Source organism: Cololabis saira, chromosome 7 (assembly GCF_033807715.1).
Source record: "Cololabis saira isolate AMF1-May2022 chromosome 7, fColSai1.1, whole genome shotgun sequence".
Taxonomy (NCBI): domain Eukaryota; kingdom Metazoa; phylum Chordata; class Actinopteri; order Beloniformes; family Belonidae; genus Cololabis; species Cololabis saira.
This window is the reverse complement of record NC_084593.1, coordinates 23,985,705-24,009,301: the sequence shown is the minus strand read 5'-3', so window position 1 is coordinate 24,009,301 and position 23,597 is coordinate 23,985,705. Positions and strand designations below refer to the sequence as shown.

Here is a 23,597-nt window from a genome sequence, read left to right as displayed (position 1 = left end):
AGTCTAAGCTGTTGCTAATTGAAAATAGCTATATTTATAGGTTTAATTGATTATTCGTGACTGGATCAGAAAATACATAATGTGTGGATATGTTGCATTAAAGAGTAAACAGTTTCTATAGAGGGTTTTCTCCAATATCCCAATCTTTGATCCATTTATGGGGAAATGTTAACATCTCTTGCTGGAGTTGAAGCATAATAAACCTCAAGGCTGATTTATGGTTCCGCGTTACACCAACGCAGAGCTTACGCCGTACAATACGCGTCGCCGCGTACCCTACGGCGTAGGCTCTGTGTCGATTTAACGCGGAACCATAAATCAGGCTTCAGTGATCCCCTGCTGCCAGGTCTGTCAGTCTGCGGGCCCACGTGGTCAGCGGGGCGGGCGCACCGAAACTAGTTGAAATCGCAACTTTTTTGGACGGCAAACAAACTGGATCCATCGCTAGTTGTGTAGCTCATAACTTTCCAGAAATTTCCCAACAACTCCGTGTTGACGGTCGTCTCCGGCTGGCATCCATCCCTCCCCTCTGCTGCTGGTGTAAACCCACACTCTGACTCCAGACTAATTTAAGACAGCTCTTTGAACCCGGAGCCCACTGCGCTCCTGCCGGTTGTTGTGAATGAGTTGAGTCAGTGCGCTCCTCGGGACCCTTACCACTGTTTTGTTTTTTTAAATCTCAGAACCGTCATCTATTAAAAAACAAAAATTAAAATAATTAAATTAAATTAAGAAAAAGGTTATTTTGGCTGTTTGTGGGTGAGTTGGGAGCAGGACTGCAGCATGGATACAGCCCGCGACTCCGCCGGAGAGGGGAAGCCGGGATGTCAGTCCTCGGTGCAGCGGTGGCTGCCAGGTTTCCCCATCGCTCTCTGCCTGCTCATGTCCCTCAGCTCCATCACCGTGTGTCTTCTGATGAGCCTCAAGACCTTCCAGCTGGAGCAGCGACTGCAGATGGAGATAGAGAAGCCGTACAACTTCCAAACCCCGCAAAGGTCTTTCCGGAACGAGGACGGGACGCTCGTTTCTGAGCTCAGCACCCCGATAGAGAAGCTGGTGGAAGAGGTAAAGCTGTCTGCAGCCGTCATTACTGCTTGTAAATGCATATTTGTGAATGTCTGTTCTCTTGTGCGTAAATTGTGCGCAAAAACGGGATCCACGTGGTTTGGGCATTTTCTTTGACGTTTGTAGTCTGATAATTTCCCCCCAGAAAAGTGTTGAATTGCACCGCGTACGCAGGTGCGCCCTGTGGTGACAAATCCACCGAGACATCAATTTATGTGCAATAGAAAAAGAAATGTGATCTGGAGGATTAACAGTTTCTGCCTGATTATTTCTGTTTACTCAATTAGAAAAGATTAAATTAAAAATAAGACGTATGGAAAGCATGCGCAGTAATGCGAACAACCTCCAATGTTGTGAAGTGAGAACATGCACCATTTATGCGAATGACCTTGTACATCTCTTGCAATGGAATTTGCTCTCTGTGTTTGCAGAAAGTTGTAGATCTGATGCCGAGACTGCGGACAGCTAGGGATGTTGGCCAAGAGTGCTCCTGTCCTCCAGGTACCTGTCTCCCTTCTTCATAGCCAAAACTTACAAAAACCTATAAATAAGAACAACCAACACACAACAATTCAGTACCGAGTTATCCTAACAGATTGTATTTGTATTATTTATTTATTTTTTGAACTGAACTTCTGAACTGAACCCCCAAGCCTGCTCGGGGCTCGTGGTGTGACTTCAGGGGAAGAGTTTGGGTTTGGGATGTTTAGCTTTTGCCCTGCAACCTTGTGTCAGTTGGAGATGCTCATTTTCATAGATGGAGCAGCTGTGTGCCAAGATTGGCCACATTTGACCTGCGGTGTTCATTACAGGGCTTGTGATAGTTCCTGGGGTGGAGAGCAGTGTGTGATCCACATCATGTTACTGTGAATTTAAGAAAGATCCTATCTCTTTTATTAGGGGTTAAGTTGCTGTTTAGCATGGTTTACTTGCTGGGGGGAGCCCACGCATACGGGTGAAGCGTGAGCGTGAGTCTGAGTCACCTGCTGGCCAGCTCCACATTTACCTGACCTGTGTGTGTGTGTGTGTGTGTGTGTGTGTGTGTGTGTGTGTGTGTGTGTGTGTGTGTGTGTGTGTGTGTGTGTGTGTGTGTGTGTGTGTGTGTGTGTGTGTGTGTGTGTGTGTGTGTGTGTGTGTGTGTGTGTGCGCGTGTGTGTGTGTGTGGTTAATGAAGCTGACAATCAAACAATTCCTTTTTTCTTTTTATTTCCAACTCTTTGGAGATTGTGTTGTTTCTGCTTTGACATATTTGGTTTCTCTTTGTCAATCTGAGTATTTGAAGATTGGGGACGTTTTTCCCGCCAGCCTCTTCTTCCCATCTTTCCCCACAGCTCTGGGTGTGAATAACTCTGCAGAAACAGGAGAAGGTGAAAGTGTTCACAAGGGGAATTTCTGGCTCACTGTCAAAAGAGTCTGTTTTCCAGTTTGACCATGTGGTTTGTTTTTGTCCGATGGAACAGTGACGATGGTAAAAGCTTACATCGATACTGTTGTTTCATGTCGGGGCTTTTTCTTTTTCGCAGTAGTTCCAACTCAGCATCACTTAAATCCGATGAACAGTATTGATTTCCTGATTAGGATTAATGTGCATTGTACTTGATATGATTTTCATTTCTGTTCCCTTATTGCATCACATTATTGAAGCCTGTATTTTGCTGCTTTCGGTTGTCACTTTTCGCAGAACTGCTGAGCAATCAACTGTTGTGTTTTTTTTTCTTTGCACTGAAATACAATCCCATTGCAGCTATTCTGAGGTCTATTTAAAGTCTTCTCTTTTCAGTTTCTGGTCTGGACATGTGGTTTTCTTGTCTTTGCTGAAACAAAAGGCTTTGTTGCTTATTGATGCAATCGAATGCCTGTGGACATATTTTTTTGTCAGGTCCATGGCGCTTACATTGCTCAATATATACTTCATAAGATTTCTACATAAAATGTGTTTATTTCTAAAGACATAGTTCTCACTCAATAAACTTTGTATTTTTAGTGGCTGTCCATGACTTTTATTTGGGTTTGCAGTATGCAAATTGGCATGTATTTAGACTGTGCCCAGGCTCCATGTGTATCCTTGTGAGGCAGTTTACAGCTCGTATCACTGTCCCCTGGCGGCTGTCTGAGGGCCCAGGCATTGGCGTTTCTTTCCCAGAGCCTTTGAAGGGCCGACGGAGACACGTCTCCCAACACGACTCTGTAACAAGAGACCCTCCTGTCCCTTTAGCAGCAACACCGAGCACCTGAAACTTGAATCTGTTACCAGTGTGATCACAGGCACAGGCGCTGCTGCCAGTGCGTGTGTGAGAGCCCAACTACCACGCGTCCATGAGTGGCATTTCTGCTATGAAAGCTATGCCCTCCATCCCCAGGGGTGCTCACCTTTCAGCTTGCATTGGGACGAGGTCGCCAACAGGGGGCAGCACTTCTGCAGCAGCGCTGGAAATGATGATGATGCTGAATTTTTCATTCCCTCCCCTCCCTAACAATGTAAAAATCTTGAGTGCCATCAGGGCTAAAAACCCTTGACATGGACAGTGGAGTACTAGCGGAAACGTTCTCCTTAAATAGTAACGTCAAAGCCAGACTTTGACCGGAGTAACTCTCAGCTCGTGTGTCCTCCCATCTGCAGTGACTGCAGTCGTTAAATTCTTAGGAAAACTGTTGCTGAGAGCAACTCTGCTTACAAGCTTCAGGTGTTTGCAATTAACACCCACTAGCTCACTCAACTCCACACACACACACACACACACACACACACACACACACACACACACACACACCACGTATAGTTTGCCTTTTACGCAGACATTCATGCATGCAGACATGCATTGCACACCTCCATGTTGCCTGCAGTAATCAGAATCATATGCAGCCTGTTTGTATCCTCTGTGAGGGTGTGTATGTGTGTATTCTCATCTCCTCCACTTGCATTTGAAGACTTCTTAACAGCTCTGATACCAGATAGGCAGTTCAAAGTCTGCTCACCATTATCCACCAGCTACAGCTTCCCCATTGTGACGATTTGATGCTGTGTGTGTGTGTGTGTGTGTGTGTGTGTGTGTGTGTGTGTGTGTGTGTGTGTGTGTGTGTGTGTGTGTGTGTGTGTGTGTGTGTGTGTGTGTGTGTGTGTGTGTGTGTGTGTGTGTGTGTGTGTGTGTGTGTGTGTGTGTGTGTGTGTGTGTGTGTCTGAAAACCTTAGTTCCTGGAGTTTGGACAGCTGGTTGGAGAAAACAATCAGTTACAAGATATTGGCTTTTGGAAATTCTTTAAGGTTATCAAATCATGGAATCAATCTTTTGATTAAACCGTTTTTTAAATTATTGTTTTGTTTATTGATGATCAATTACAGGATATCAGCTGTAGTGTGTTAGTCTGTTACAAGGCCTCAGATGGACCTTATTATAATCAGGCCCGACCTCTTTCTGACTGAAAAGCGTATCAAAGTGCTCGGTTTATATGAGGCCAAGAGTTCAGGCTTCTTGCTGTGCAGTCAGATCAATTTACATCAGATAAGGGCTCATTTGCACATTAAACACAGGCTCTGCATCCCTTGCCCTCCCCCATATTTGTGTGCTTGTGTTTATGTGTTAGGCCCCGTTTACACGTAGCCGGGTATTTACAAAAACGGAGGCGTTTTCATGCGTTTTGGCCGTTCGTTTACACGGAAACGGCGGTCAAAGTCACCAAAAACGATCATTTCTGAAAACTCCGGCCAAAGTGGAGATTTTCAAAAACTCCGTTTTCCCGTTTGCGTCTAAACGGAGGAAAACGGAGGAAAACGGAGATTTAAGCTTCAGAACGTCACATTATGCACCAGAAACTCACCAGCGTCATGTGTGCGACCTGTGTTTACAATTAGTTTGGCCACCGTCAATATTTTCTTGTATTTTACCTGTTTAATATTCTAAAGTCACACTTAAAAGTAACTCCCCCTCCCCGTCCAGCCTCCTGCTCATTCAAGCCTGTGAGCGCGTCAGCCAGCAGCATGAAGCCTGAATTATGGTTCCGCGTTAAATCGACGGCGTAGGGTACGCGGCGACGCGCAAGGTACGTGCGCGTCGCCGCGTACCCTACGCCGTAGGCTCTGCGTTAATGTAACGCGGAACCATAAATCAGCCTTAACTGGAAGTTACACACGTGTCATTTGTTGATGTTTTTCCAGGATTCTGATTGGCTTGCATGACGTTAAGAGCGTTTTCATGCGGGTCCGTGTAAACGAGGATTTTTTTGAAAACGTAGAGGGGAAAATATCCGTTTTTGTAAATACCCGGCTACGTGTAAACGTGGCCTAACTCAAATAGCATGCTAAAAACAGGGTCCTATTTAACATGCACACAGACCAGCAAGGGGAAAAGTACAGCTCTCTGTGTTTTATAGTGTCTCTGATATCCTGTATATGTGGGAGATAATCGTTAAACATCCCTGCGGCCTGCAGCCTCTTTTCTGGGGAAGCAATCCGACAGCATTTGCTGGTGTTAGCCGACCCATCTGGGGATCAACCTCTCCCTTGTGACGCTCTCCCTCACCAGCGGATCCAGAGAGCCAGAGCCTCACACCGGGGTCAACATCCCCCAGGGCACAGTTCTGTTTTTAAAGCCATTATAAATCAGACAGGAAGCTTACAGCTACCTATAGCCCTACAAGCTATCGCCCAAGGAAGAATACATACTGGGCGGCATATAAGATCCATTAATGACCACTTTAAAACAATAACTGCAGGAAATTTGTTTCCATAAATGGCCTTTTAGATTTGTTTCAAGAACATTAAATGCCGGTCGGACCAAAGGAAATACCTAGCTCTGTGTGTGTGTGTTTGCCGCAGTACGTTTGTTTTGATGTCTGCGCACACATGCTTTAGTGCGTGTCTTGTGGAGACTAAGCATATTGCTTTAAATTCACGGTGTATGAAGCCATTTATGAAGGCGGTATCCTGTGACACAGAATCCAGGAGGCTTATTGCTTTATGCTGCAGGGGAAGAAGGGATTTCAAACCTGGGAGCAAAATATACAATCTTTAAACTACAGAATACTCTGCCCTGCTGCTGCTGCACAGTCAGGTGTCTCTTCATGCTCGTGCATTGACCCTACCTGCAGATTAGAGTTGGTCTCTGGGAGCTTTTTCTACAGCGCACATTTTAAGAATCCTGCATCCATTTCATCCAAAGTCATCTGTTTCTGTATTTTAAAAGTGGAAACCATTAATAATGCTGCCTTGACTGTGTCAGCGAGTAACTCATCTGTGTCAAGTTGATGAACATTATCTGGAAGGAAGTTACCTGTGGCTTCCTTCCATCTCTCTTGCTTTGTATTTAGCGTTATATCACATCCTAAAGACAACGCTGTCAAACATCCAGCAGCTCCGACGTACAGCTGTGTCCGCCGTGTCTCCTCATGTTACATCTCTCCGTCAGCTGATGTGTCTGCAGTTCTCCTCTGGTGACTGTGAGAGGGCAATAAAAACTGAGTGCCTCCTCTTGATATCTTGTTCTTATTTGGAAGGTTTTAGATGGCTTAAGGGTGCTCAGTTTATTTGTAGGAGGAACTGGGGATGCTGCTTCTTGGATAACTGGAGATATTTAGTTTGGAGACGGCTGTGTCTTTATTGCTGAAGCTTCTGTCTGAGCTGTAGTTGTGGGTTCAAGAGAGATTTCTGGATAAATCATTCCACTTTATGACTGAATTGCACTGGCTACGAGTAAATCCACGGCTTAGTTTTCACGTGAACGCGTTCAACATGCTCCCCTTAACTTGGAAACGGTGTAAAATCTAAATAAAAACAGAATGCAATAACTCACAAGTGTCATAAGCCATATTTTATTCCCAACTGAAACAGATGACATACAATATGTTTAAACTGTGGAAATGTATCATTGCACGGGAAACATGAAGTAAATTTAAATTTGATGGCAACATCTCTCAAATGCTCTTCTTTTATAAACAGCCTGTAAACATCTGGTAACTGAGGAGAGCAGTTGCTGGAGTTTTGAGAGAGGAATGCTGCTCCATTTCTGTCAGATTTCTGTCAAGACTGGAGCTGCTCAACAGTCCCGGGTCTTCTTTATCATATTTAGCGGTTCATGATGTCCCAAATGTTGATGAAAGGTCTGGGCAGCAGGCAGGCATGGTCCCATGCACAGAGGGATTTCTCCACATTCTCTCAATCTTTTGATGATATTTTGTACTGTAGCTAACAAAAAATTCAAAGAAAGATAAGAAATATTATTCTGAAATACTTAAACAATTTATCCAATTGCTGAACCCCCGTCTTCTGTACTTCAAAGAGACTCTTCCTGTCTAAGATTCTCTCTTTGGATTCAATCATGCCGTTGACCTGTTGCCAATTAACCTGCAAGATGTTCAAAGATGAACCACTGACTTTTCTTTTTGATGTTCATGTCTCAACTCTTCAGAGGTGTCACATCACTGCATTGTGTATATTATTATTGTTTAGTTGTGGGGTCTATGGCAGCTGCAAAAACTGCTTTCGTTACAGCACTTCATGTCTTTGGTTCAGCACGGCCAGCGGGTTGAACTTGCAATCTTTTTTTTTTCTTTTAAATTCCCGTCATGCAGAAATTGTAAAAATAAGGAGCGTGATCACGTCTCGGGGACTGTGTCTTCCTTTCAGGACCAATGAATCTGCTGCAAAAGTAACTAAACTGCAGGTTGACCATCAGTCACACCTTTTACAGGACTAGATCAGGTCGACTTCTTGTGGTGATTCTTTTGTTTTATTCTCCAGAGGTGTCTTTCAAAATCCTCTCATTCAGCTAATCTGGTGTAGGCGGACTGAGATAAGCTCTGTCACTTGTCCCACCAAGGCTGTTACGTAAGACGGACGTGTGGTGGTCAGCTGTGGTGATGAGTTTATTTCCAATAAAACACATTTGTGAATTCTAAAGTGCAGCTGGGGTAACATGTTCCAGGTGTGCACAGCTGTATGCGTGTGCGTAGCCCCTCTTGACCACTGGGTTGCCCACCCTGTGCACAGTAACCACCCCTCCTCCCCGTCTCTCATCAGAACTCTTATTAAAGTTAACTTTGTGAACCGCAGTGTTTAACAGCAGGGCCGACATTCTTCCGTTTGATAAATAAACAGCTGGACACGAGCCGGCCAGTCGGCAGCCCACGTAGGCCCACGAGCACGACCTCGGGAATACTGAGAGGAGCCCACCGAGACCCAGGATGTGCCATAGAAGTATATAAATAAATGAACAAATAAAACACTAAACGGTTACAAGGAACTTTCTGAGCAGACAAACTCATCCTGTTCTGGGAGTTCTGATTCATGCCAGGGACCAAAAATCTGCTGACACAGTGTCTTAAAAGCTGTCAGAACTGATTGAAGTCGTTGCGGTCGGGAAATCAGGCGGAGCTGGGGAAGGAGTAAACACATTATGAGTATAATATGGAAGAAATGATTTTGCATCCACGTGTTTATATTTAAGAATCAAATTGTCGGTCGTCACCTCTTGGCCAAGAGGGGAAATGATCCTTCTGGAAGCAGAGCCAACGGTTGCACAATAGTTATGCGAGGGCATGTTTATATTTATAACACTGTGTTTTTCCAGCAATGTCGGAGAACTCAGGAAATACGGAGGCTATGTTTGACTTTTGCTTCTTTGCGGACTCTCTGAACTCGACATAATTCACGTTCTTTATCACCAGCTCCATCGCATTTCAGGCCTGCAACTCGTTCCACAAAAAGTTGAGACAGTGAAGCTTTGGGAGCGCTGTAACGCTCCCACTCCACATCATGACACTTAACGGAAGACACCGAGCGATGGAGCGTTTCGCTTGTTTTGTCCAATTCTTCCTGTGCTTCCCTTACAACTTCATGCAGGGACATTACTCCAGAGTCCGCAAATTGTTTAATGATATTATCCGCTGTAGAAGGAGAAGTATCAAAATCCCTTCCAGTTTTCCTTTGTTAGGTGGCCTATTCTTTTTAAACATTTGAATTATCTTCTCACGCATTTCTTGACAGAGTGGAGATATATATATATATATATATATATATATATATATATATATATATATATATATATAGCAAGGACAGCCTGATTGAGTTTATTTGCTGCAGCTTAATCATTTGCAGCTGAATAAATGTACAATTATTTAAAGAAAGGCATCAGTCGTGTGAAATGCAATAGCACAAAGACTAAAGCAGATTTAGGAGAGCATTTGATTTGCTGCTTTTCATACAGTAATGCTTTGTGCTGCGATGCGCTTGATTTCCAAGCACCGATTGTTTTCAGTCGGCCAGAGTGAAGCATCAAAAGCACAAAATGCTGCGTTAGACCACAGGGACGTAATTCATTTCTTCAGTCTTGGATTGATTTAAGAGCGTCACCGCAGAATTATCCACGGTGTTTCTGAAGCTGTTAACTCAGCAGATGCTTTTTCTAATATTATATAAATTCAGGGCACTGTTTTGTTTTCCGCATGCATGTGTTTGCCTCCGTACGTCCGTGTTACATCTGTATTTTACATTTGTGTGGACATAACACTTGACTTTAAAGAAATAAGTGAGATCACTGCCAACCTTTAACGGCTTAGTACAGTAGTGAGGTTGTTTGATTCATTGAAGAGCTCATTCCTCTTTTATTTCTTCAAAAACAAGTTTGATATAAAGACTAGACTAGAAAGCTCTCGAGTATAGTACATGATTGAGTTTCGTTAGGCCTAGTAGCTCTTGTTTGAGCTCATGAGCAGATCCAGCAGCAAATGTGGAACTGATTATGATGTTGTCTTTAATTATCACAAGTGGCAGGTGACAAGGTGAGCAGCTTTTAACGAGGGGGCAGGAAAACTCTTTAACACCACCAGGTGGCTGACAGTACCGTGAGGTCAAGCAGTTTCTTTCCTCGCTGCAGTCAACCTGTTTATTCATTCATCTATCCTCTGGAAAGCCTGATCATGCTCTCTTCCAGAGCAGGATAACGCCGTACAGCCAATAATCCGTCAAACCACATCAACTGTCTAGATGCCCACACTAGGTAAAATAAAATGATGTTCCCTGTTGATGTTTATGGCATTCCCAGCCTGGTTGTTTTATCAGGAATGTAACGTGGCTGCAAGCAGCTGCACGATTAGGCTCACGTGAACGCACTTGGACTCATCCTGCAGCCCCGTACCCCGACCAACATGGAGGCTGTTAATCTTCCCATCCCTTCTGGGCATGAGGTGCAATCAGCTATAAAGTCGTCTCTCGTTAGGAGATGTGGAGCGTAGACGGTGTGTGAAACACTACGTAGATGATCCAGATGGCTTCGCTGTGCAGAATGTGCTCCTGGTTTGTGTAAAAGCTCCTGGATGGACTCATCATTCACTCAGCACCCTTTTAATGATAGCCGGGATCGTAAAACTGGGATCAAAACTTTTTGAGCAAGCCCTCAGCATCACTTTTGCATGTTTTCCTGTCATAGCAACGCAGCAAAGGTACGGTGGCGTGGAGTGGAGATATCTCTCAACAACTTCACACTATCACCTTGGTGAACTTCCATGTGTCCGGCCTGTTTTTTCTCTCTGCTTGAACTTATTCCATATATTTTTTTTATTTTTATTTTTTTACCCCTTATTTTCTTTTTCCTCTTTATGTATCGGCCGTGTTTTTCTCGGGGTGCAGCTCTGTCTTTCCTCTTTGTGCTCGGCTGTATTTATGATTTCACCAGAGCCTGCGTTGCGCAGGACCTGGGATCGGGTCAACCTGAGGCTGCTGTACATCCACAGCGGGTCACGCTGTTCGCTGCTTGTATACATGAAGCCAGAGTTCAGCCAGGAGTGAGGTGGGGGAGGTTGTAGATGGTTATCTCACCCACACATGCACACACACACACACACACACACACACACACATACACACACATACTCACAGTTTACAGACAGTGAAAGGATGCAGGGAGATTCTCACAGTTGCTAGTCCGTCAGGTGTTTTCTTCCACTGAAGCTATTTTATAGCCTCAAGAGATGGGAGCAGCTCTGGCAAGATGGAAAACACACAAATGGATGACAGGCTCCACAAATTACAATTCTGGGATAGAATAAGACGTATTAAAGACTAATTAGATATAAAATGCTTGTGCTTTTAGTTAAAGTAAAGTGAAGGAGCCGCAAGCGTCTCAAAGAACAAAACCTCAGTTGTCAGACTGTAAGGCTGCGCTCCCATGTCTGCAGCCATATGAAACACATCTACCGCTTTACGCTGAACCGCAGGAGCTGCTGTTAAACCATCAACATGAGTGTGTGTGAAATGGCTCGTGGCGCTCGTGTCTGGGGTTTCTCTTTGCTGATTTGAAGACGGTGATTTACCAAAACTGTAAGGATGCCACACGAGAGTTGTGCTGCCGTTGTAGTAGACTTTACAAGTGCAAGTGCAGAGGGAATGTGTGCAGGTTCACAGGCCTTTGCTGCTGCACCAGCGTGAAGAATTGCACTAAATAAGCTCCAATGAGCTCACGGCGGGGACACACACACCTTGACTCGCCACCGTGAACCTGAAACGCTTAGTTTCTGTCAAAAGAGGCTGTTGCTGCAGCCGCTGCTCGCTGCGTAACCACACGGGCCAGATGGAGGCACAGATGGGGGAGGCGAGGCAGAAGGAGCCTTTTTCTGCAAAACGGAACGCCGCACATGTTGAAACTCTTTATCGGCGCTCCATCTGTTTTATGCATACTGAGCAAACATTTGTCTGCATCTGCGTTTTCGTGGCGACGTGCGTATGAGTGGGCCTCCATGTTGGCTCATCCTGCACATGTGTTGTAATTCTCATGTGTGTGTTCCTCCTCGGACCATCCAGGAGTCCATCTCCTCTGCAGGGACTTCTTATCTGCATATTTGCTGTTCCACCCATGAATCCTAGTGAAATGAGTCCTGTGCGTTTTGGGAGCTGGGAGAGTATATCACAGATGTCCAGGCAGCTCACGTTACACATGGATGATCTTGGTTGAACATGTGTACAATCTATCTACCATCTTTTTCCTCTCGTTCGCTCTCTGCCTTGCATCCCAATTTGGCTCTCCGTAATCTCCTCTCCTGCTTTTCGCTGCACATCTGGTGTTCGAGGGCAGCAGGCGCACCTACAGCTGGGTTTGGACAGAAAACCGAAGGTGATGAAGCATCAAATGTGTGCAAATTGGATCTAATGATTGTGCACACTTAACTGAGCGTATATTTGTGTATTTCTGTCTCTGCCCTGAGAATTACTGGAGCAGTATCACATTTCAGAAGTCGCAGCTGTGACACACGTCAGGAAAATGACTGATGCCGCTCATTCAAACCCTCGTGTACATTTTTATAGTGCTGTCACTCCTTCCTTCGCTGCTAATACTTCTTAATGCACTCCTGGAGCTGAGCGGAGCCCTTTTCTTCCCCTGTTTATTTACTTTGAGGGTTTTTTTCATGTTCATGTGGTTCTGATTGTGTGATTTGGAACAAAGACAAAGAGTGGGATAAGTTGAGAGGGTTGAGAGCTGCGGGAGGGAGCGTCAGAGAGACGAACGTGTACACCGCCACTCTTATGAATGGAATTCAAAATATACAATACGTGAGATATAAAAGGAGGAATCAAATATTCAACTGTAGTTCATTTTAAGCTAAAACGATATTACTTGAATGCTGTTGTGGCGTACAGATCTCCCTCGCTGACCTGAAGTCCCACATGATTCCTTTCATATTCAAAACAACGAGTTTGGCCATTCAGACCACAAAAGTATGTAAACATAGCTATAACTGCAGGGAACACACAAAGGGGCCAATAAGGAGACCTAAATTAAGCTGCTCATCATAAAACATGTTGTTGAGAGTCGCAGCCAAACCACCGGAGCAAAGTTTTTCTCTAACGTGGTTTTAATTTGAGAATTGGCTCAAGGTTTTATGTCATCATTCAAGAAAAGGGAGAAGAAAAAAAAGCTGGCGCGGGCGGGAAAAAACCGAAGCCGAACAAATTAGTGAGGACAATTAAGATTTTGAGTTGCGTGAGGCAACAAAATGGGAGGTAGGCTTTCTGTTAGTGGACTTTTTTCTTTCTTCTTTTATAGTGGAGGCTTTAACCGATGAACGCCAGCCTAACACCTGCAGACTGATTGAATGCAGGGATGCTTGCAGAGCCCCACATTGATAAATCCTTCCCTGCTTTCTCTGTCTACATCTCATTTGCTGTTTGCTGCTGCTTTGATGTAGTTGTGAGCTCTGATTTGTCTCGGGTGAGTGATGACTGTGCGCCTGTGAACTTTTACTCATCCATTTTGCTCTGCTCATTCTAGCTCCTCTATGAGCGCTTTATTGTTTTCTCTTTATTTTCCACGGCTTGCCTTCTCTTAATGTCACACAAGAGAAACAGAAAGAAAACTTGGGCTCACAGCCGTGATCATTTCGGATTTTATCTGATGTATTTGACATGCACATGGATTTTTATGGCCTCTTTCTTATCGCTGCCAGTCTCTCTGAGTCAACATCCTCCTCTCAAGAGTCCAGCTACTGTAATTCCCAGAAAATAGGTCTGTAATATCTTTTTATTTTATAGTTTTTGTGAGATAGATATCTGGTTTTCTGGACCCCATTTTGCCTGCAACATTGAGGATACAGGGAACCTGCAAGGCCTTTTTTAACAAGCAGATGTCTTGGAGAGACATTTCTAGGCAAAAGAACGTTCTAGTGATTTATTTGAGGCAGATGTTTGATCAAATCAGACAGATGTGACAATTTGTTTTTGAGGGACATCAATTAATTTGCACAGCACGTCAGAGACTTTTATTAGGTCTGATGGTGCCTAAACTTTTGAACTCAGTGTTCATATTCGCTCTCCAAGCGCATTTTGTTTCCTCCCTTTAAATAAAGACAAAGACGGTGAATTGAGCGCCAAGTATCTTGGGTGCCAAGATACTCGTCTTTCCAAGATTTTTACTTCCTGAATGTCTGAATATCAAAATCTGTCTTTGTTTTTGCACATTCTTGTGTGTGTGTGAGTGTGTTTGTGGACAGTGGAGGTGAGGGAGAAAAAGGTGTGTTGAAGCTTTTCTTAAGAGAGCAGAGGGATGGACTGCAGGACGTTGGTGGGGTTGGAAGGTGAGGAACCTCTGTGTGTATTTAAAGTAAAAAAAGGCCAGATAAGATCTGAGTGGAGTGCAGCTGGAAACCTTTCTGGAGTGACCCCCTCCTCAGCCATCTCGCATTCCTCCGAACTCCTTGCTGCCCTGTTTCTCCCCCGTTCTCTCCACATCCCCCTACCTTACACCCCAGCATCTCTTCCCTGCATTTTGTCACTCCCCGACTCCCGCCCAGGGTCTCGGCCTATTACGCCATCCATTATCTTATTTTTCAAACAACATCCTCTTGTTTGGAGTTTCCTCGGATCATTTTTCTCCCCCTGTGTGGTGTCACCACTCTCGATCTTCCCTTTACTGCCTCTTCTGCATCTTCTCCGTCCTCCTCCCCCTCTCCTCGCAGGATCTGGGTGAAGTGGGGTCAGCCTTCAACCAGTAACGCTGTGTCTTTCCTTTCCTTCTCCCGGGCTACGCTCATGAAGACTGGCCTCTTGTAGACTGGCCGATCACCTTTCATGTTTTCCCCCGAGCCGTGTCCCAGACATGACAGCAGACCCGACCTTTCAAAGGAAGGCATGCAGGATTTTCTTATTGAGTTTACATGTGTGTGTCGGCTTGTTTAACAAGGTTAAGATAAAGCCGAGCTGCTGTGCTTATCTTCCTACTTAATTGGATGTCGCACAGTGAAGCTGTTAGGAATCACGGCCTTCTTTCCGGTGCAAAAGTATTTTATTCGCCCATTTCAATGAAAACGTGGAAGGACGATGAGGGGGTTGGGATGTAAGAAACAGGAGGAGAAATATGAAACCTTTTCAGTCTGTGTTTACTTGGAATGATTGTCATATATATTTAGCCCAGTTGGGATGGTGACACAAAGACAGCTGTTGTTGCCAGCCCGCTTCTATTTACGCCATGTGACGTTCGGCCGTCATTTTAACCAGACGCATTTCTGTAAATAGTCTGTGGTGCTGACAGGCAGTTGGGGTGGATCTTCTGTGATTCGTGCAACCTACACTTCAGGGATCAAATAACCCAAATGATCTGAACTCACTCTCCAGCTCAGATTAAGATGTTTGCTGCCGAGCACCAAACAGCATCATTAGTGTCCATAACCTCCAAACCTTTTGACCCTTCAGCGTTGGTGGGGCCCTTCCTCCCTCTTTCAGTAACCTTCAAACCTGAAACAAATGTGTTGTGCTTAGCAGGATACCCAACCTCCCGTACAGCCCCGCCACACACGTTCAGATCAGACTGCCATCACCAACACTGTGGCACAGATGAGGAGGGACTCTGGATGCTGTAATAATAGATAAATACATATTATAACCGTTTGAATAAAAAACAAGGGGAAAGTGCTTCTGTACAGTAGGGCTGGGTGATATGGACCAAAAGTCATATCTCGATATTTTCTAGCTGAATGGCGATACTCGATATATATCGATATTTTTTCTGTGCCATAATTGGGGTTTCCCCCAAAGCATTATAGCATAGCATCTCTGTTAGCTTCATTTTTTCTGAGGCAAACCCTTAAAGAAACAGTCAGTTTTAATACAAAGCCACGTGCCAAATGTCACACAGGTACCTTTATTAACAGAGGTCTGCACAATATCAAAATGTATAAAACAAATGAAATAAAAATAAACTGCCTGCATATCTAGAATAAAAATGCTTCTTCAATAAAATAAAACAAATATCCCTTTCCTGCATAACAATTAAATTAAAATACACTGTGCAATTAATACAATGTAGACAGTAACAGGCAGACTTTTCCACTGAGGTTGACAGTTGTGCAAATAACAAAACATTTGTGCAAATCTCAAATAAAACATTTCAATTTCAATTTGTCACAAAATAAGCTATATCGAAATCATAAAAAAAAAAAATATATATATATATATATATATATATATATTCTTTTTTAATCGATATAAACGATATTGTCTCATACCATATCGCGTTTGAAAATATATCGATATATATTAAAATCTCAATATATCGCCCAGCCCTACTGTACAGGTCAATTAATTGATACATTTATAAGAGAGAGCAGAAACCTTAGGTGTGGCTCAATGGTTGGGTACGCTCTCACAGAGACAGAAAGCCCTAGTGAGGTCACAGACATGGAAAGGTCTGGAACACAGACATATATACGTAGACATATATACGTAGACGCCCCATCATCGATGTATCGCAGCAGCGGGCAAAACCAGTCGATGCGGCGTCTACGTATATATGTCTATGGTCTGGAGGACCACAGAGGACGACTGACGTGGATCATCACAGAATCATTTCAGAGGCGAAGACGACCCTCTTCCCAAAATCTACAGTCAACAGAAATCTCCATGAAGCTCTTTACCTTCCAGGAGACTCAGAACTTGGTCATGGCCTTTGACTGCAAAAGATTTTCATCACATATTGAAAATGCATTTTTAATTTTAAATATTGAAAATGAATTTTTGACACTGAACACTGGAAATCTTTTAATTTATCATTAAACTTTTATATTTATAATTTTGTCACTTTTTCCAAATATTTTTGAGCCCCTGAAAATGGAGGTACTTCTTAAACCCCTTAGATTAAAACCTACAGTATGATCACATCTTGATTGTTTCATTTCTTATCCATTGTGGTCATGTATAAAAGCAAAATCATAAAATAAAATAGACAAAATAATACTTATACACTTAACTGTGTGATGCTTTCTGCATCTTAACCATTCATTTTCAAAATAGCACAATCATTCTTCTTTCAGATGTGTATCCATGAAATGAGTTGCCAAGGAAACAAACTGATCTCACCTTGTGCCTGTTGTAATATTGTCTTATGTGAATTAATTCACCACTAGTGGGTGTACAAGATGCTCCATTTGGGCTGTTTTTGGCTCCAGTAGGTGGTGACCACGTAGACTTGATTCTGATGTGACCTATAGTTCCTGTAAAGATTGTATCTTTAAGGTGGACTCGCAGGGGATGCTACACCAAGACAAACGACACATTTGAAGTGCTCTCAGTTGTTGGAGTACACATCTGCAATAGAGCTATGATTAGACTTCATTTACATCCATCTGAATCAGTGTGAATATGAAAATTGAAAATCTTAGATATTGCATTTGCAATCCAGACCCATTTGTCATTTAGTTTCTTTGCTTTGTTTCATAGCCAGAAAAACAGCTGTGGGACTTGTTTGGCCGCTCTTGTTTCATTCCTGTTTATCACGGTCCACATCTTTATAAAGCAAATAAAACATTAAAAAAATGTTATAAAAAAAATGTATATTTTTGCATATCACATAAACAAGTATGTTCCTCGTCTTTGGTCAGAAACAGTTTTCAGGGAACAACTGCGCATCAGCTTGTGGCCTGGTTTGGATGATGACACACAAATGTGGCAGTCATAGAGGATGTGAGTCACTTTAACATCACTGAAGAGTCCTGAGGAAGAAGGGGGAGCAGTGGAAGAACCGGGGGGGGCTGAGTTGTGCATCATGGGCTTCTTAATAGGTCGACGCTGCTGGTTTAAGGGGGTCAGCAGATCAAATGACTTGACTGACATTGTCCGTTCACCTGCCCGTCTGTCTTTCAGTTTGTTGGAATGTCCAGAGGCCTGCCAACTGTCACTCATCATTCCCTCAGTCTCCCACACACACACACACACACCGACAGGGCTCCGGCCCCTCAGACGAATATCTTGCTGCAGGCTCTGATGCTGCTCTTAGCCGAGGCCCATGTTGATGTGGGAGACGTTGCAGATGAGCTGAGTTAGGTGAGCTGTTGTTGGACTAAGATGTTACTAATGTAGCACAAAACAAACATATTTAACTTGGTTAGAGAGCACAGTCATCATGTTTCAACCCAGGGGGTCGTGCAAGTGGGTATATGGATACAACATAAACAACCACTCTTACAAACAGATGCGTATTCCTGTAGCTTGCCAAATGTGCATGTGATAGATATGCACATGTACAGGGAGACCATTACAGCCATCGCTAAGAGATAAAGGTCTGTCCTCTCCTCTCTGCAGCCATCGTCTATCCCTCTTTCCCCCGTCTACACAACTGTGTTCTTTGGTAGTTTGTGTGTGATTGACGTGTGGAAAACAGCCTGCTTCATGAGTAGCAGGCCCGCTCTGAGCTCCAGGCCCCGGCTGGTTTTGATTGCATGCGGTATTTGGCTCTTCAGACTAGTATACTGTAAGTTACATTTGTGCTATGTGAAGTGGTATTGTGGTAACACTGTATAGATTCAGGAGAGACAGGCTAAAGTGATATCTTATTCAAAATGAGGGTGGGGGTTGTTGGCTGTGTGTGTGTGTGTGTGTGTGTGTGTGTGTGTGTGGGAGGGGGGCGTTGGTGAGTGAGTGTGAACACAATCATGTTTTTCATTTACATTTGATTCACACACTCACAAATATGTGAGCATATTTCAAGCACTCTGATGCTCCAGCTTCAATTAAATATATTTAGCACATGCAGCCCATGTGTGCATGGTATGACGCGACTTTGGCCTATTGAAGCACACTCGCTCGCACACGGCAGGCAGCTCCGGGAAAGCATCAGTAACATGTGCTTTCAACAAAAGAACCTGCATCTGGCTGTCATAAGGAACAGCAGGGCCTTTTCTCCAGTAAGAATAAGAGACATTTACAATATCCTTTTGAATGTCTGAAGGAAAGAAGTGGATTCTTTTTTTATGAGGTGCTGAAGAAGTAAAAAAGCATGAAATATGCATATATTTGTAGGTTTTGATGGCAGGGGCGCAGTATTTCTTAGCTATGTGGGTGTTGTAGACCAAGTTGATTTATTTTTTTTAAATTATTGGATGTACTATTGTGCTGTGTTCCACGGCTACTCACAAACCCAACAACCTTTCAGGCCAGCAGAATGCTTCATGGAGGTGGGATCATTTCTTTCTAAGATGTATTAAGATATGGATATAAAAGGTTCTGCAATGAAAGCAATTCAGTAACATAACAGAGCCTTGTTGCACAACATCATGGGAAAATCAAAAGAAGTCAACCAAGACATCAGGAAAAGAATCATGGAGCATCAACTTCCAGATGTTAAAGGACTTTGGTTCATCTGTATGTTGAAAAAACGTGCAGCACACACGCATCATGCTGCTCAAGAAGGTGATGTCTTCTGTTTCCCAGAGATGGAAATGTTTTGGAACAAACTGTACAAACGGACCCCAGACTGACGACAACACAACTTGTAAAGATGCTGGTTGAAACTGATAAGAGTATCGTTGTCCACAGTAACGCCAGAGAGCAAGAGAACACTGCTCCAAAACCATCATAAAAAGCCAGATTACAGTTTGCAGCTGCACATAGGGACACACATTTAATTTAGGAAGTGTGTTGAAACTAAAACATAATGATCATTGTTATATTTGGAGGAAAAGGGGAAACTTCCAGGCATCAGAGCTCCATCCCATCTGTGAAGTATGGCAGTGGTGACATCCATTGGTGCAGAAATAACTGGAAAACTTCACAAATGGCATCATGAGGAAACATTATCTTAAGACAGGGGTGTGGGACTCTAGTCCTCGAGGGCTGCTGTCCTGCATGTCTGAGATGTTTCTCTGCTTAAACACGCCCTGATACAAATGTGTCGCTAACAGACTTGTAAAGACTGTGATGACAAGCTGATGGCCATTAATGTGAATCAGGTGTGTTGATGCAGGGAGACATCTAAAACACGCAGGACAGCGGCCCTCGAGGACTGGAGTCTGACACCTTTGTCTTAAGACAGCCAAAGAAGTTAAATCTCTAACCTAGATGCGTCCTCCAGTGACTCCAAGCATAGCTCAGAATTAGTTGGAAAGTGGCTTTAGAACAACAAAGTGAAGGTATTGGATTGGCCGTCACAAAGCCCTGACCTCAAGACGAGAGAAAATCTTACAAAGACCCCGAAAAGCATTTATGAGCAAAAGTGTTCGCAAACTTAGCCCGGCTGCACCAGTTCTGTCGGAGGGGATGGGCCCAAAAGTCAGTCAAAGTTCATGCAGCGCTTGACACAATGTTTGCGCTTGAGACAAGTTGAACAGTTTAAGCCAATACTACCAAATATTAAAGGAGCTTGAGGCCGGATTGTGGCAAGATTTATGAAAAAAATCTGTATACATTTTAAGTTTTCTAGTAATAATGTCAGATGAAGCGTTCCAACCCCAAAAAAATGAGCCCTCTAGTGTATCTCTCCGTTGCCTTGAACAGGCTGTGTGCTGCAAAATGTGCTGCAATTCGGTCCCGAATTTCCCGCACTGGGCTGCGGATGTGACGTCACATTATGCTGCATGTGCGTTCTCCCCGTTCTCCCGTGCCGGCTTCACTGTTGGCTGCAGTACCCCCGACGGCCGTCGTGGTGAAGGGTGGCGCTAGAGAGTCTCATTTCTTAAAAGGAGCCTCAAGCTCCATTAAGCTAGTGTATGTAAACGTCTGATTTGACACAAAGTAATAAAACTAATCTCCAAAAATCTCTCTTGGTCGGTATTCTGACATTTTATAAATAAGGTTAAAATCAAAAAGTCTTAACTGATCTACAACAGGAAACGTTGCCGTGGTCAGTGTATATTAAAGACGAAATGTGTCTTAAAGTAAATCCCACTTGAAGTCTTACTTCAACCCGATTTCTTGAGTGGCTCAGTTTGAAAGAGGGAGATTCAGCGATAACCACGTCTGTCACTTTCAATGGCCCCGATCTTGGTTATTATCTGATATTCGCTCTGGTCTTTTTTTTGGGGGGGGGGGCATGATTGAGTCAAGATGTTCAGCTGCACGTGTCTGTACGTGATCTGACACGCTGGGATCTGGCAGCCAGCACTTTGCTTGACGCCCACACACCTGCTAATCCAGAAGGTTGGCATCCTCTTTACATTAATTGGGGGTCTTTACTTGACTTTCCTTTGCTCTGCTTGGTCCTCTCCAAGCAGATGTTAAGACCATCTCCCTCCTCTGTAAAAGGGGACAGTAAAAGTTTCAGAGCACTGTAGAACATGATCCTCAACGAGCTGTTAACCATCAGCTGACCTGAGTTGATCTTCCCTTTCCACTCTTCACTTCCTTTTCTCTTGCTCTCAGCCCCTTCATTTTGCTCATCATTCACGTCCTCAGGCCACCATTGCTTTTAAATGAATATTTTATGTCTTCTCTATACTATTTTGTCTGTTACCAAGTGAGCATCTTTCAGTTTAGACATTTCAAATGCACTTATGATCAGAAGACACTCAGAATATTTGAAGATAGACGTTGCAAGTTCACATGGAGCTCATATTTCACCAGGCAAAATAACAATGTGGGCAGAGTTCCTAACATCAACTCTGATATCGGAAGCAAGCGGCTTCAGCATCTAGTATCACACACAGCTTCTTTTCAGTATCCTGTCTGTACTAATCTATATTTATTACATTTTATGTGAAATATTAAATGGTTTTCACATTTTTGCCACAAACCCACTTCATCCGTCAATACGATATGATAAATGTATTCACTGGCCACTTTGTGAAGTGCACCTGGTAAAGTGCTTTGATTTAAGAGGTTTCACATAAATATGGCATTTAACGTTAAGGAATTGCAGTAATTTTAAGAAAATTACCTCTTCTTTCAAGGTCTCTCCAAAGTATTTGGAAAACTGCTGACATTTGACATGTTATATTAACTCAATATCAGTTAATGTCACATTGGGTTCGTATTTGGCAGCTGTTGAACCTGAGCTTCTAATGTGAAGTCCAAGGAAATCTCAATGCAAGTGAAGGAGGCCATGAATGCAAAAAAAAAACAAAAAAATGATAGTAAAACCCTTGGGTGTGGCCAGATCAGCAGTTTGGCACATTCTCAAAATACTCAACAACATCAAAAGGTCTGGAGGAGCTCAGAAGACCACTGAAGTGATTGTATGATCCTTTTTTGGTGAAGAAAAAGCCTTTCACAACATCAAAAGAAATCAAAATGACTCCGGAGAAGGCGGCATACCGCTGTCAAACTCTACGATAAAGTGATGGCTTCATGAATAGGGAAGGTTCACATCAAGAATCAGATTCTTTGGACAGATGAAGCCAACATCAACTTATACTAGAATGACTGGATGAGAAAAATATGCAGAAGGAAAAGAAAAGCTCATGACCCAAAGCAAAACACATCACATGTCAAACATGGCAGAGTATATAAATGGTATGGTATATATATGGTATAGGCGTGTGTGGCTGCGAGTAGAATGAGTTCATTGGTAATGTGACTGCTGACTGAAGTCGCAGGATGAATTCTGAGGTGTACAGGCCTAAACTCTTCGCTCACACGCAAACAGAAACGTTACAAAACTGATAGGACTGCTTCACAGTGCAGATGGACAATGACCCTAAACACACTAGGAAAGCAACTCAAGATCAGGATTTTCAGTTACTGAGGAACATTTGAAGGGAGGAAAAACAGAATTGGTTGAAATCCACAGACTTTGGACTTTAGGCAGTCACTGACTGCAAAGGATTCTCATTCAAATATCAGAAATGGTGATTATGTATTATTATTATTAGGTCATGTTCTCCCTGTGCTTGTGTGGGTTTCTCCAAGTACTCCATCTCGGTACCACAATCCACAAAGGTTAATAGATGATATTAAACTGCTCATAGTAGTGAGTGTGAGGTTTTGTTATTTAGGGATGACTTGCTCTTTTTGACTCAACCCCCATCTGTTAACACAGGCAGACCATAATGTCCTAGCAAGCGTATCTTTTTTCCCCCCAACTCATTTCCTCTGCGGCTCTCTTGAGCCCCTTTCACACAGAGATTCCGCAATATTGGTGTAAAGAAGTCCTGCCAATACGCCGCCTTTGTTGGTTCACACAGAACCATACAACGCCGGCATAACGCCGCTCCCGTCTGTAAATTCACACAGCATGCCGGCGTTCCGCAATCAGAGGCGTGACGACAGCGTCAGCGTCTAGTGGCATGCCGGCATGCCGGCTGTGTCATTCACACAGACCCCGTTTCGGCTCTGTGACTACCTCCGCTGCCGGCTTATTGGTGGGGCCACTTGGCCCCCCCATTCCGCCTCCGTGACTTTCACACAGAACAGCGAGGCGGCTTAAAGGCGCAACGTTCCCGCCTCGAACTGGCTGTGTGAAAGGGGCTATTGTGTCACTCCCCAGAGTATTTTGTGTCCACAAATCTGCCAAACATAAGCTCTCTTTCACCCCTTATAGCCCACATGTGTCACCAGAGACACGCATGTTAGCTTGCAAGCATGCTAAGTAGATCCTCTCCAAATTCCTCTGATAGTTTTTAATGAACCCCCCGCTTTATAGGGATCAGAGCAGCAGCGTTAAATTTAGGCTTTGCATAACCTCGCCAAGGTGTTCTGCCATTGTCGCACAGTGGGCACAAATGCGACGTGCACCCGTTGTACAGTTCATGTGCTCCGATGATCATGTCTAGAGACTGAAGATGAGCAGATGGATCATCACCTCAGCGGACAGCTGGTAATACACGGACCAACGTTGAGCGCGCTGGGA

The 23,597-nt window shown here is 43.7% G+C and overlaps 1 protein-coding gene across 1 annotated transcript in view; it reads left to right on the top strand.

The window, feature by feature from the left end:
* The first annotated feature begins 437 nt into the window (after positions 1-437).
* LOC133446932 (collagen alpha-1(XXIII) chain) overlaps positions 438-23,597 on the top strand; it is a 144,251-nt gene continuing 121,091 nt past the window's right edge. The window contains exons 1-2 of the mRNA XM_061725155.1: positions 438-1,065; positions 1,497-1,566. Of these exons, the coding sequence (XP_061581139.1) occupies positions 784-1,065; positions 1,497-1,566 (352 nt within the window). The 5' untranslated portion in view covers positions 438-783. The remainder of the gene's footprint in view (positions 1,066-1,496; positions 1,567-23,597) is intronic.